Source organism: Lynx rufus, unplaced genomic scaffold (genome assembly GCF_022079265.1).
Source record: "Lynx rufus isolate CCGP_SWC_20201006 ecotype Redwood Valley unplaced genomic scaffold, mLynRuf1.p SCAF_3, whole genome shotgun sequence".
NCBI classification, from domain to species: domain Eukaryota; kingdom Metazoa; phylum Chordata; class Mammalia; order Carnivora; family Felidae; genus Lynx; species Lynx rufus.
This window is the reverse complement of record NW_025814845.1, coordinates 125,786,211-125,799,964: the sequence shown is the minus strand read 5'-3', so window position 1 is coordinate 125,799,964 and position 13,754 is coordinate 125,786,211. Positions and strand designations below refer to the sequence as shown.

The 13,754-nt window shown below is 32.9% G+C and overlaps 1 protein-coding gene across 1 annotated transcript in view; it reads left to right on the top strand.

The window, feature by feature from the left end:
* LRBA (LPS responsive beige-like anchor protein) overlaps nucleotides 1–13,754 on the top strand; it is a 792,976-nt gene that overhangs the window by 481,827 nt on the left and 297,395 nt on the right. The window contains exon 38 of the mRNA XM_047092315.1: nucleotides 8,887–9,047. Within this exon, the coding sequence (XP_046948271.1) occupies nucleotides 8,887–9,047 (161 nt within the window). The remainder of the gene's footprint in view (nucleotides 1–8,886; nucleotides 9,048–13,754) is intronic.

Here is a 13,754-nt window from a genome sequence, read left to right as displayed (position 1 = left end):
CCTTATAAACATTTTTTAAAAAGATTTTATTTGGGGGGCGCCTGGGTGGCTCAGTCAGTTGAACCATACATCAGCTCAGGTCATGGTCTCACGGTTCACTGGCTCTAGCCCCACGTCAGGCTTTGCGCTGGCAGCATGGAGCCTTGTTGGGATTCTCTGTCTCCCTCTGTCTCTGCCCCTCCCCTGCTCATGCTCTCTCACTCTCAAAAATAAACATTAAAAAAAAAGTCTTCAAAGGATTTTATTTTTGGGTCACCTCGGTGGCTTAGTTGGTTAAGCATCTGACTGCGGCTCATTTCATGATCTCATGGTTCATGAGTTCAAGCCCTGCGTTGGGCTCTGTGCTGACAGCTCAGAGCCTGGAGCCTGCTTCTGATTCTGTGTCTCCCTCTCTCTCTGCTCCTCCCCCGCTTGTGCTCTTTCTCTCTAAAAATAAATAAACTTTAAACCAATTTAAAAAATATATTTTTAAGTAACCTCTACACCCAACGTGGAGTTCAAACTAAAACCCTAGGGTCAGCCTCTCATGCTCTACCAACTGAGCCAGGCAGGCACCCCATCCTTCTAAACATTCTTATGCAGAATTCAGTATTGGCTGCCCACCCACTTCTGTGAAGAGTCTTTGCTGCTTTGTCTTTTTTGGCACTGTTCTATTTTGGTTCTCTTATTATCTTGATGATATGGAACATTTTCTTCTCTATTTAAGTGATCCTTTCATCTGCCATTTTTTTAAATATTGGAATTTCCCAGATTTTATTTTCACTTTTCTCCTGTCCTTTCAATATAGTTTTCTCTGGATCTAGCACATACTTAGCTCTCACTAAATTTTTGTTAGATGAATATCTAAGTTCCTCACTCCCAACACTGCTCAGACTGCTTTTTGAGTTCCCAAGTTCTAGTGATTAGTTATTAGACATTTCTGCCTAGACATTATTAGGTGTCTAGGACATGATTCTCCCAACCACAGCTACTTAACCTACATCATTTCAGTTAAATAGTATCTTTACCCTTTTATCACAAACCTCAGTTTTGTTCTCATTATCTCCTTTTTCCTAACCTTCCATATTGAATGTCTCACAAAATCTTATCTCTTCCCCTTCAGATAGATCACTTGAATCTTAGCTTTAGCCTCCATCCCCACTGCCTTTTTTTATATCGCTGCCACATAACATAAAGCTGATCATATTAGTTCTCTATTGAGAAAGCTTGGTTGTCTGTTGAGTATAAGATGTAAAGATTACTTTAGTTAATTATACAAGGCCTTTTTAAATCTGGTTCTAAACCTATATTTCCTTACTTAGCTTTTGCCACTCCTAAGTTGCCTTGAAATGATCTTTGTTACCCAAACTTCTTAAGATAAAGGTGCCTTTTTATGTCTTTATGCCACTGTCCATGCTCTTTCCTCTGCTTGGAATGCCTTTTCCATTTTGCCCAGCAGACTCCTGTTTATCATTTAAGTTTCTTTAAAGAGTCAGCTTGTTCATTCCTCAATTGGTTATTTATTAAGTGCCTCCTTTGTTCCAGTTACTGTGCTTGGTCAGTGAATTAGATGGACACAAACGCTTGTCCTCATGGAACTTACAAAATAGATCCTCATTAAAACCTTAATGAAATCCTCAGTCCTCTCAGGCAGGGTTAATTAGAACTTTGATCATAGCTATAATGGTATCCAGTGAATTTCTAGAGGAAATGTTATGTGAAAGCTCATAGGCTTTGAAGCCCATAGACTTACTATTTACTACTGATGGGTAAGACTTCGTTTCTTCTTTGTTTCTTTAAAATAAATATAACAGTATCTAGTTATGGCAGTGTTGTTGTGAGACTTGGTAATAATGTGTTCAAAAGAATACAGTATCTAGCACAGAGTAGTCCAATGGAATAAATGCTATTTTATTTAATTTTAATTTTATTTTATTTTGAAAGAGAAAGGCAGGGAAGAGCAGAGAGGGAGAGAGACAGAATCCCAAGCAGGCTCCACACTGTCAGTGCAGAGCCCAGTGTGGGACTGAAACTCATGAACTGTGAGACCATGGCCTAAGCCAAAACCAAGAGTCAGATGCTCAGCCAACTGAGCCACCCAGGTGCCCCAAATGCTGTCTATTTTAAGTTGTATTATTTTTGATATGTGATGATTTTTTTTATCCTGATTATAACATAAAAAATTATAAAAGCACAATTTATATGGATGTACCAAGATTGGTTCAGAGTTGGCACTAAATAGATGTTCGGTGAATTACTTTTTTTTAATCAGATTTTTGGAGAAAATAGATCAGATTTGTCTAAATAGTATGGCTACTCAGGTGAGTTTTGGGGATTCTAGTATTCAACAACATTGTTTAATTTTTTTTGCATTTGTCTTTTGTTAGAGTTTTAATTGGTAGGACAATTAACACTAGATTGTTATTTTCTTATAATTTTGCTTACTTCTTGGTAAAAATGCTAAGTGAATAAAGAAATGATTAACAGGCTAATAGGAGCTAGGAAAACTATGGGATTGTTTCTTAAACAATTGTTACACAATTATATTTTTATAAAATATTCTAAGTAAATAACTAGTTGAAGATGGGTATCTACATGTCTCTAAAAGCTAACAGAGAATTACATTGAGTAGTACCACAAAGAAATTCATGACTACATAAAATATAGTTTTACATAATTAAATAGTATATACAATTTTCTAGTGATTCTATATCAGGCCTCAGTAAAGAAAGAATTATGCTTTAGAAGATGTCTCTCTCCTGTTGGATCTGTGTAGTTGAAGGGTTGTTTTTTTCTTTTCCTTTTATTTTCGTTAAGACAGCACAGTGCATAGATCACCTGCATTTGAGTTATAGTTGGTACTTGGTAAATAGAGGCTTTAGTTAATATTCTTTCTATCTATCTGCATGAAGGCACAGTAGATTTCAGTTTGTGAGATAAAGCATTCTCTTTTATTATGTGATACCCTATAGTACCTGAACATTATTTCACCAAGATTTATGCAGAAAGTGAAACCCTTCTAGAACTTAAGCACTTTTATCTTCTAGCTGACAGTACAATGATAATGTCTACTTCTTTTTAGAGGTTACCATTTGTTTAAGTTGTAACTAATATCTAGCATTAATTTTTAATCTAAAAATATGGAAATGAAAGCGAGCCAGATACAGGAATTAAAAAAACAGGTAATATAAAATTTTTAGAACAAAATATGAGGTACTAAAATTGACTAGTATTTAGAACTTTTCTTCTAGCCAGAAGAATTTATTGCCGACTTTTGTTAAGACTATCAAGATTTATCAGATATTGTCACAAGGAAGTGGGTAAGATGGAAAATGGGACATTTTTCTAATATAATTTCATTGTGACAGTTTTTCTCTTTAAAACTAGCATTCTTTTATTGATGTAGATCCAAGTTACATGAAAATGACACTAAAAACAGTAAGATGGCAAACATAGGTGCATCTCACTAATTTGGATAAGTGTCAATACAGTTCGGTTATGCAATAATTGGAATACATACATAGCTACTACTTATTTTAGTAATTAATGCTGTTTTACTATAACAGAATAATATCAAAAATTGCTTTAATATATCAATTATGAACTTAATGATTTCAGTGAAATAAATATTAATGTTTCTTTTTTGTTTTTTTGTTCTTGATTATTTTCTTTTGTATATTGAATTTTACCTGTTTTTTTTTATTTTTTCACAATGTCAGTCCTGGTCTGAACACCTTTTCTGCTACTGATAGTGTTTGAAGGGCCTTGTTCTGTTCTTTTTCCCCAAGATTATATTTAACTCTGGGAGAGAAAGGAAGGAGTCTGAACATTGTATGGAGAGGGAAAAAGATAAAGTGTTCTCATAACACCCTATCATTCTAAAGGCTGTTCATATAGAAATACAAAATGAGCATTGCACAACTCCAGGAGTATCATACAAATCTTGATGTGAACACTGCCCCCTGGAGTTGTGCAGTTTACTAGCTACTTAATAGAGCTCTGCTCTATTCCAAACAGTTTTTTTGTTTTTGTTTTTTTAATGTCCATTTATTTTTGACAAAGAGCACATGAGTGGGGATGGGGCATAGAAAGAGGGGACAGAGGATCCCAGGCAGGCTCTGCTGACAGCAGAGAGCTCGAGGTAGAGCTCGAACTTATGAACCATGAGGTCATGACCTGAGCCGAAATCTGACACTTAACCGACTGAGCCACCCAGCTCCCCACTTACAGAAAATTTTTTTGAATTCTCATCATTTTTACATCTGTCTTCTCCATGAGGCCAGGGATAATATCTTATTAATCTTTGTATTCTTAGCAGCTGGCTCAAGGTAAGAGTCAGTCAGTTTTATTAGAAAATGTTTTAGGGTTCTAGTTCCATATTCATCCATACATACATTATTAATTGGCGAATTGGCTTGCCATATTTTTCGCAAAAAAATTGAACTTTATAAAGTCTTCTGGGAGCTCCTGGGTGGCTTAGTTGTTTAAGCATCCGACTTTGGCTCAGGTCATGATCTTGCAAGTTGGTGAGTTCAAGCCCTGTGTCAAGCCCTGTGCTGACAGCTCAGAGCATGGAGTCTGCTTCAGATTCTGTATCTCTGTCTCTCTGCCCCTCCCTAGCTCATGCTCTGTCTCTCTGTGTCTCTATCAAAAATAAAGATATATTTAAAAAAAATTTGAAAAAAATAAAGTCTTCTAATTTACATGTGAAAAATAATAGGTTATTTATAGTTGAGCCATTTAAATATTAGAGGAAGAAAGTGTATCATACTTTAGTTACTGATTCACTGTTTTGCTTCTGCCCTTTCCACCTGATTCTCATTTGGGTCATACTTAATTCATTTGTTTCACCTCATCAAATCACTAACCACACTTGAGATCAGAAAGGGAATTAACAGACTATTAATGTTTGAGTTTATTTCCCTCTAAGATATATTTCAACAATCTATTTGATTCTGTTCTTATAGAACAGAAAATACGTATTCTATATATTAAAATGGCATTGTTTTATATTCTTTTATGTAGATTGCAATGATGTATTAAAGGTGTATGTTACAAACACATAAGTGTAAAGTTTTTTTAAAAGGTAGAAAGGCAATTCATTGACTTATAATTAGAAAAAGTTGTAGTTTTAATCTCTGATTTTGAAATTAGGTCATAGAATTGGGGGAAAATATTTAGAAAGAAAAGTTAGAACATTTAATTTTAGTGTCATCCACAACTTTTCGAAAACATGTGTATTTCTATTAGTTAAAGGTTTTAGACTTGGAGGTTATGTACTAATAGGATACCTAAGTACAGCACCTACAGCACCTTTTATACAGAAGGTTTTATTTCCAGATCTTATGTGGTAAGATTTAATTACTGGTAGAAGTGATACCGATAATGTTTGTGAATTTGGCATCATGTTGTATTAATATAATTTTTTGGATAGGTACAGATATATAAAGGAATATAGTGATTCAGATATATATACCTGTAAACTCTCAGAATAAGTAATTTCTCATCTTAACCATGCTTGTATTTGGTCAACAGTTTCTGAATACCTGATGTTTTTAAAATTTTTCTAGCCATGCCATTGATGATAACTCTAAAAATATACAATAACTTATTTAGTTAATTCATAACCTTATGGGAAGACAGTTGTCTTGATTATGCCAAATTTGATAATTTCTTATCCTCTTTCCTCTACAAGGGGCTTTTGGGGAGGGTGTGGAAGTATTTCTTAAATGAGAGTGCAGTGTTTATGTGAATGATCAAAACTTACAGAAAGTTGGTGAGTGAAACCTACACATTCTCCTTTCCATTACTGTTCTAAAGTGACAAAGTATGCCTCATTTTTTCAGTGATAGAACTTAATACTAGGAGTGTATATTATTGGAGGGAACAGGATTGGAGGGATAAAACATTGTTCTGTTCCTATGTAAATGACTTAAAACATGCTAGTAATTACCCTTATTTGAAAAAAATGAGTGTGACTTTTCCCCCAAAGAACATGTATTACTCGCAGCATCAGAAACTGGATGATAAATGCTGTTTTTTTCCAAATGAGGCTAATAGCTATTCGATTATGAGTAAGTTCCTTGAGGGTTTGTATCCTATATCACCTGAAGCAGTGCTTTATAATGAAGAGACTCTCAAGAAAATATATTGAAATTGTTGGGCTCTCTGGGTGATTTTTGTAATACATTCTAGATTTGTGCTCTGAAATAAGTGATTTTTGCTTTGTCTTCAGATGATTTTAAATTGTTCCTACTTGTGTTGAGAAAGGTAGTCTGAGTTTTAGCTTCAGGATATTGTAAACATTATCATGCTGAAGTATAAAGTTCTTTATTGGGTTTTTTTTGGATTGTATCTAAGTATTTTTAAATTTTTGATACTACGTATATGTTTAAAGATGAAACTTACCTTAAATATTTTTCTACCATATGAACAAATTCTTAGTTCCTGATATATTGGGGCTTTTGTTTTTGCCAGTTGTCACCACTGAAACCATTTTTGTTAGTATTAAAGAGCACAAAAATAAATATCATAGTTCTGTTTCCTCCTAATTTTGATTATTACTCTTGTAGATATTGTTTGAGTTACTTGCTAATTTGTGAATCCTTTTAAAATTCCTCTGGTTTTTCTACTATCTGACAAAAAATATTGCTCACGTGCTTTAGTAGCCGTTGGATTTGACTTTACCCTCATGCATTATACTAGAACGCATTGTTACCTAATTTAGTAATAATTTTGTAATAGCAGCTTAACATCTCTTATAATTTTAATTGTTATCAAGAAAAATGATATCATTTAATTTGACTCAAAATTCAGAAGGATGGATGAATGACAAATTAATAATTTACCACCTTTGCATAATACTGAAGCACAGAATATTAGAAGGATTGATGGCAGAAAAGGTTAACAAATTTTAGCAGCTTTCATTAGCTTTACATCGTCATATGTTTGTGGTGCTGACTGAAATAGGCTTTGTAGGAGATCTCAGTCTAGGGAACTAATTACTTGTGCCGATTGCCGCACTGATGAATAGACCCTCATTGTATCATTCCCCTGAAGACGAGGAGCAGCCTGTGATTCACGACTGCATCCTGGCTGATATTTGATAATAATTTTAACAGATAAATGTAGGTAGGCAGAATGATGAAGTGCCTATCCAAGCTCCATGACTATCAAAGCCATACACGTAGCCATCTGTGTACCGTCTTTTCCCCTTTCACCTAAGGAGAATTTTATTAATTGAGTTCAAACAACTGTTGTCTTTTGCTTATTATGTATGTATTCTGTAGGTGCTTCTTACTTGTTTTTAAGTGGTATTATAATAGTTTTCATTTAAACTGTAGACAGCAGTACAAAAAAGAATAAAAGAGCTTTTTAATTTTTCTTTTTGAGGACTGCCGTTCTAACACTTTTTTTGCATTCCATTTGATTACATTATATCTCCTCTTTGGGCATGATTAAAATCAACAAAGGACATTTTTGATGTTCTCATTGTGTCCCCGGCTTTCTCATAAAAGACCATTGGATTTCTATTATTTTTAAACATATCTTCTTTCAATAATGTACTGTTTGTTGTCTATGCTTTTATTAACCTGAGATAATTTTTAATCTATAAAGGACTTATTTACGAATCTGTTTTGAATTTTTTAAGATAACATCTCTAAAACATCAAAATAAGAGTTCCTTTTAAGTGAGTATTTTGGGACTGTCAGTTGGTCAAGACTACTAATATGTCAAAGCTGACAGGTACAATTTTATTAGCTCATGAAATACAAGTGCAATTTTATTTTGTATTAGTCATTCCTTACAGAAGTTTTGATGATGAATTTTTTAATTGTTGAAGCTTAGAAATTTTCATGCTGTGTATCTTTAGTGAATAAATGTATTGTGCAGATTTTTTTTTTTACTGTAACGGAAAAAAACTTCATAGTAGTATTTTCCTTATATTTTCCACCATGCTAGATTATGATTAGTTAATAAGAGGGAGAGTTGACATTTATATATTGCCATATAAAAGATCTACATAATTGGGGAAAATATAGTAGAACCCTTTAAAAAATACATTTCCAAAAGTATGCTTTTGATATAGCAATTATTGCACATCATATAGCATGTAGTTTTTAATTAAATATAAAAACACACTACATAAAACAGAAATCCAATCTGATTTGCTTGAAAATAGATTGCTATTTCACTCTATAGGAATGGTTTATTTAAAAACAGTAAATGGAAAAGAAATGCATTTTCTTGTGTTGTTCTAAGCCTCAGGGGCTAAATGTAATGAATATTTTAAGAGATTATTTTAATTAAATTCCTGCACATCTAAACAGAGTAATATTTTATTATCACATACATAACCATGTAACTGAGATATTCATTAAAGTTAACACTTTCTGGACCAAGAATTCATGGTATGATTTACTGACCTTGTGCAAAAAGGCACAAATTAGGAAGAAAAATGAAGGGGGACAGACTTTGATTAATATAGGTAATGCTATACCATATTTATAATAGCCTTTTCCCTATTCTGGTTTATAAATGCAGCCACAGAGAAAGGTGCCCTGCTGAGGCTGAAATGAGGCTGAAATCAGAGCACATGCCACTAGAGTGTGGGGAAACTGATCACACTGTCAGCAATTCATTTTAAAATGATGTATTTAGTGCTCATTTCACCTTCCAAGAAAAAGGAAAAGGAGTTCCTTAGACTGGAAGGTGATATTGTTATTTTCAAGGACATACCTAAGTTAAAGATTGCAGAAAAGGGGAGTGTGAGGTGGAAGGAGAATTAAGAGGAAGGGGAGGGGAAAAAAAAAGGCAGAGCAAACAAGGAGAGCTTTATGCAGAAATTCAGTGCTACCACGCTGTTTGATAATTGCTAACATATGTGGCTTCTCTGTTTCATTGTAGTCGTCCTCGTGAGTTCTGGCGCCTTGACCACTGGGAAGATGACTTGCGGCGCCGGCGACGATTTGTGCGTAACCCTCTAGGATCGACACATCCTGAAGCGACACTAAAAACAGCCGTGGAGCATGGTCAGTGTATAAACCACTCCTTGCCAATAGCAGCAGGTACAGTACTTGGTAATGAAGAGCATAACTTCATTATTACAAGGCACTGTAAAATGGTCTATGCCACATCTCATAGTTACTCACCCCAGAAAGAGAAGTTAAGTTTTTTACAGTTAGTGTAGGTTCCTATTAAATTATGGTGTCAAGTGGATTTATTTATTATGTTACACATGCAAAACTTACTTAACGCAGACTCTTTGTTTCAGAGTAGGAGGATAAAATATTTCTCTTTTTAAGCGACACATTCAGCTTTGAGTAAATTAATCCAGGACGCCTGCCTTAAATCCATGAATATCAGAAACACAGCATTTACAAACCAAATAGGTTTCCAGGTTCTGCTGTGTGTATATGGTTTTCCCTCAACCATGGTATTTTAGCATGAGATTATGAAGTGGGAGAGATGGTAATAAATGTCCAAGCGCCCAGATACTTTCTGAGCCTTGATTTGTAGATGGGTGTGATGGATGGCTCCTGGAAAAAGAGAATAGACATTATTTTCATATGTTCCCATTCTGCATCATCTTGTTATCAAAGCTTAACAAAACATTTTTCCTTTTTTGATATAATGCATATCACTGTGATTCAGATTAGGGAAAAGCCTGATGAGCAAATTGGAGAAAACTGAAAAAGCCTTTGGATTTAATAATATACTCTCTCTGACCATAGGGTTTCACTTAATATTTTATCCCTTTGAAATCCAATTAAGATACATTGATTAAGGGGGGGGAAGCTCCTCTCTACATTAAAATAATTTTGATTTTATAAAATGTAAATTGGTTATTTTTTAATAAGATAGTTTTAATTCCCTTTTTTCAAGGTATTGGTTTAACACGCATCAGTTTATGGTTAAATGATAGTATGTAGTATACAAAATAAATGTGAAATTACATTCAATAAGGATATTAAGAATTTAGATTAAAAGTCTGTGATCTTAGGTTTGGCCTCAGTCAGGCAGCTTAACCTCTTGCACTCAGCCTTAAAGAGCCATTTCTGGAAGAAAATGTCCACAATATGTCATCAGATATAACACCAAATGTGACATCAGTCCTTTAAAATAAATGATCATACAGAGAATAGTCAATAACAAAGTGATCTAAAAGCAATAATAGTCTGAGGGCCCTACATCTTCAACTACAGGAGGTGGGGAAGAAGAAATAAGATGTAGAATTAATTAGGCCACTTTTGCTTTTAGGGTTCATGTGCTTTTTATGTGGTACTATAGATTTCACAGTTACATATATTTTTTCCTTTCTTTTTTTTTTTTTTTTTTTGCTTTTGGCTAATGACTCTTACATTAAAAAAAAATCAGCCTTTTTGCAGTTTTATACTTTTCAATCAAACAGATGTTACTATGTGAACTTAAAATTTAATAAGTACCTTTCTGTCTTCTTAACTCATTTAACATTGAGTTGTGAAGTCTGAAGTCTATCAGTGACAATAAAAATGTTTTTATGAAAATTTTTCCTTTTATATCTGGAGACAGGGACTTGTTTTCTAAAACTGATACATAGGCAATCTGTTAATCCTTTATTTGGAGAGAAATATCAATAACTGAATTTAAAATTTGTGGTATAGATTTAATATGGAGCTTATTAAAAGCCATCATTAACCAAAAATAATACATGCAACCATTTTGGGAAATTACAGAATTTTACATAATAAATAAATTTGATTTCATTGTTACCGAACTTTACCTTTTAAAATACTATTATGCCACCTTTTTGTGTTGCCAGGAGGCTGGTTAAAAAAAAATATTTAGTAAGCATTGCAGTGCTTACTGTCTTTTAGAACTTTTTTTATCCTGTGTAGAATTCACTCTAATGACTCCAAACAGTAATTGAAAAGTTAATATAATATTTATTAAATTGAGGGAAGTAAAATTAAGCACTTTATGTAATTCCATCTTATTTGACAATATTGTACATGGATCTTACAGTGATTAAAATACTCTGAAAGGTTGAAAACAAAAATTTAAATCTGAAATATATGCTTTTAAAAACTAAATGTGGAGGAGATGCTTCAGTGGTCTTCCACTTAAGGAGATATGTAATATTTAATATAACATTTTTTGATAAAATATAAATCTTTTGTTGTCATACTTTGTATATATTTTTTATTTTAAATAATGAATATTAGACAATGGTTTTAAAACTCAGCACATAGATTGTACACTGGTATAGTTTCATATCAGCATAGTTTATGCTAATTCATTATGTAAGTCAAGAACTTAAGTTTTTAATTTTTTATTAAATAAAGCATCTTATAGGTAACATCCAGTTTTAATTTTGTGTTAATTATGAAACTCATGCGCCTTTATCCTTAATTTACTAACAGTAAGGAAGTTAATGAAAATAAACATATTAAAAATCAAGTTAGCAAAACAAAACAGTTGATGTGATCAAAAAGCAGTTGAAACTACAGAATCTAGTATGGATAAATACTATGCTTCCGTGTTGAATTTGAATATTTAAAATAGGTATTATTGAGGATAGTGTGTCAGTTGTATACTGTTTTAGGACTTCTCACTTTTATTTATAATTGATTTAACTAAGGAGACAGGATGTTGTTTAATGCAGATTCTTAAAACATCACAAACTATATTATTATTATCAAAGGGAAACATGTAAATAGAAATGCCATTGGAGATTAGTTATGTATTTTAGTAGTAAGAGCCATCTTTTTTATAGATTGATTTGATTTGAAGGAAAGCCTCTGGTGTAAAGGTGGCAGAGTAAATACCTGAAGAGTGATGTTCTCTGTTCGGGCGATCAATACTAGCCCCATGACTCTACTTCTGGCTACCTTCTAGTTAAAAACAAATTTTTTAATTCTGACAATTTAATTGCCCTTCCCAAGTTCACATTAACTTGCTTGGGGAAAAGGGCCTTAGGTAATTTTTCAAAGAGAGACCCTCCAAAGTGGTTATTTATAAAAGTCATTTTGTAATGGGAGATTCCTTTAACTTTGCAGAAACTGAGTCATATTTTTAAATTAAAATTAATACTTCCTCTTATTATTAAATATTCTTTATGGAAATTAGCAGCAGCAAGCAGAGGTGGGTATTTGATTCTTGAGGACATTTTCTTGCATTTTATAGTTTAAAATTTATTAGAAATTAGTTGTCATGATTTGTAACATTCTCCTAATGCACAGGGCCCAGTTTGTCAGAACATTTATTATTTATTGTCAGAACATTTTAGATCTGGAAAGAACCAAAGGCTAAAGCCTAATCTAACTTTATTCTTTATAAATAAGGAAACTGAGGAAACAAAAAGCCACATAATTCTTGGTGGATACAGGACTAAAGCCCAGGTTAACTGATGACTAATCAGATTTTCTTACTGTACTGCTATACTGTCTTCTAAAATTCATTGTTAAATATAATGGGAACTTTACATTTAAATTAAAGCCACGTAAAAAATGTTTTAAATGGTAGAAAGAGTGGTTTTAATTCAAATAATAAACAGTTAAGCAGTAGAATTCTATTGAATTCAAGACATTTTAATTTTGTAGAGAATGTGCATGCTGATGGAAATATATGAGGAGGATTTAACATTGTTTAAGAAGTATCTTGTGATCATATGGAATGATACAAGTAACTCATCTGGTTTTCTTGGGATGACAAACCATGTAAAGATCTTAAATCATGCCATTCTCTCACAACTTCAATAATGCCAGATACTGTTGCTTCCTTTTTTGGATCAACATATATTAGGTTCCGTAACCAAAGCTTTTGGGGAACCCATGATCATTAGGAGATGGACTTGGCTTATCTTCTAATCTCCTAATCATCTTTTGTATTTTCACTGATTTTTCTAAATTTTCTTGACTTGGAACCCTTTGGAAATTGCATTAACTCTAAAGTTTAGGACAGTCGTTGTGTATAAGATATTCTTTATGTGTCTTATTCAGGATAAGCAGTTATGATATAGGTATTTCACATCACATTAAGTGGATACTCATATTCATTTTATTTATATTTGAGGTCACTTTGTTATTCCAGTAGTTTTTTTAAGGTGGCTAATTCCTCATGTACACACTTCTTTTACTGTAATATGGACTATTGCTGACTCCATTTCACTGTTGCAGTGGAGTTTTAAAAGGGGCTTTATGTGTCATAGGTGGAACACTTTTCTGTGTCCTTTTTCTGTTTTAATTTTACTTAGCTAGCTTGTGTTGCGTGGATGAATCAACTCATGCCTAGATCTAGCTGTAAAGAACCTGAACTTTACATTTTGAGGACCAGCTTTTCTCTAAGCCCTCTAATTGCTCTTAGCTTCAGTGAATAAAAAGTCATCTTTCAAACAAAGAATTTTTGACAGATTTCTCCAGTTTTGTGTAACAATTGCAGTTTAATTACTAAATGAGGGTAAATATTAAGCCAGAATAAAGTGAGAGACTATATGAAGGCAGTCTGTTAATGGTGATATGAAAAATTTAAATAGTTTTCATGTTTGGTAATAATTTTATTAGCTAGCAAAGATCTGAATCAAAGCTTTGAAATGGAACCAGAAGTGTGTTCTGACTTCATCCAATTAAACTTTTATACTAGTGTAGAATATATTCACAAAAAATATCAAAACAGTTGATACTTGTTTTAATGATTGAGTAGAAGGCAAGCAAAAGTTAAAAGTATACTTTCCCCAGCACATATAAACATGATAATTATCTTTTATTTTATGCTTGGGATAGTTTTGTTCTAATTTT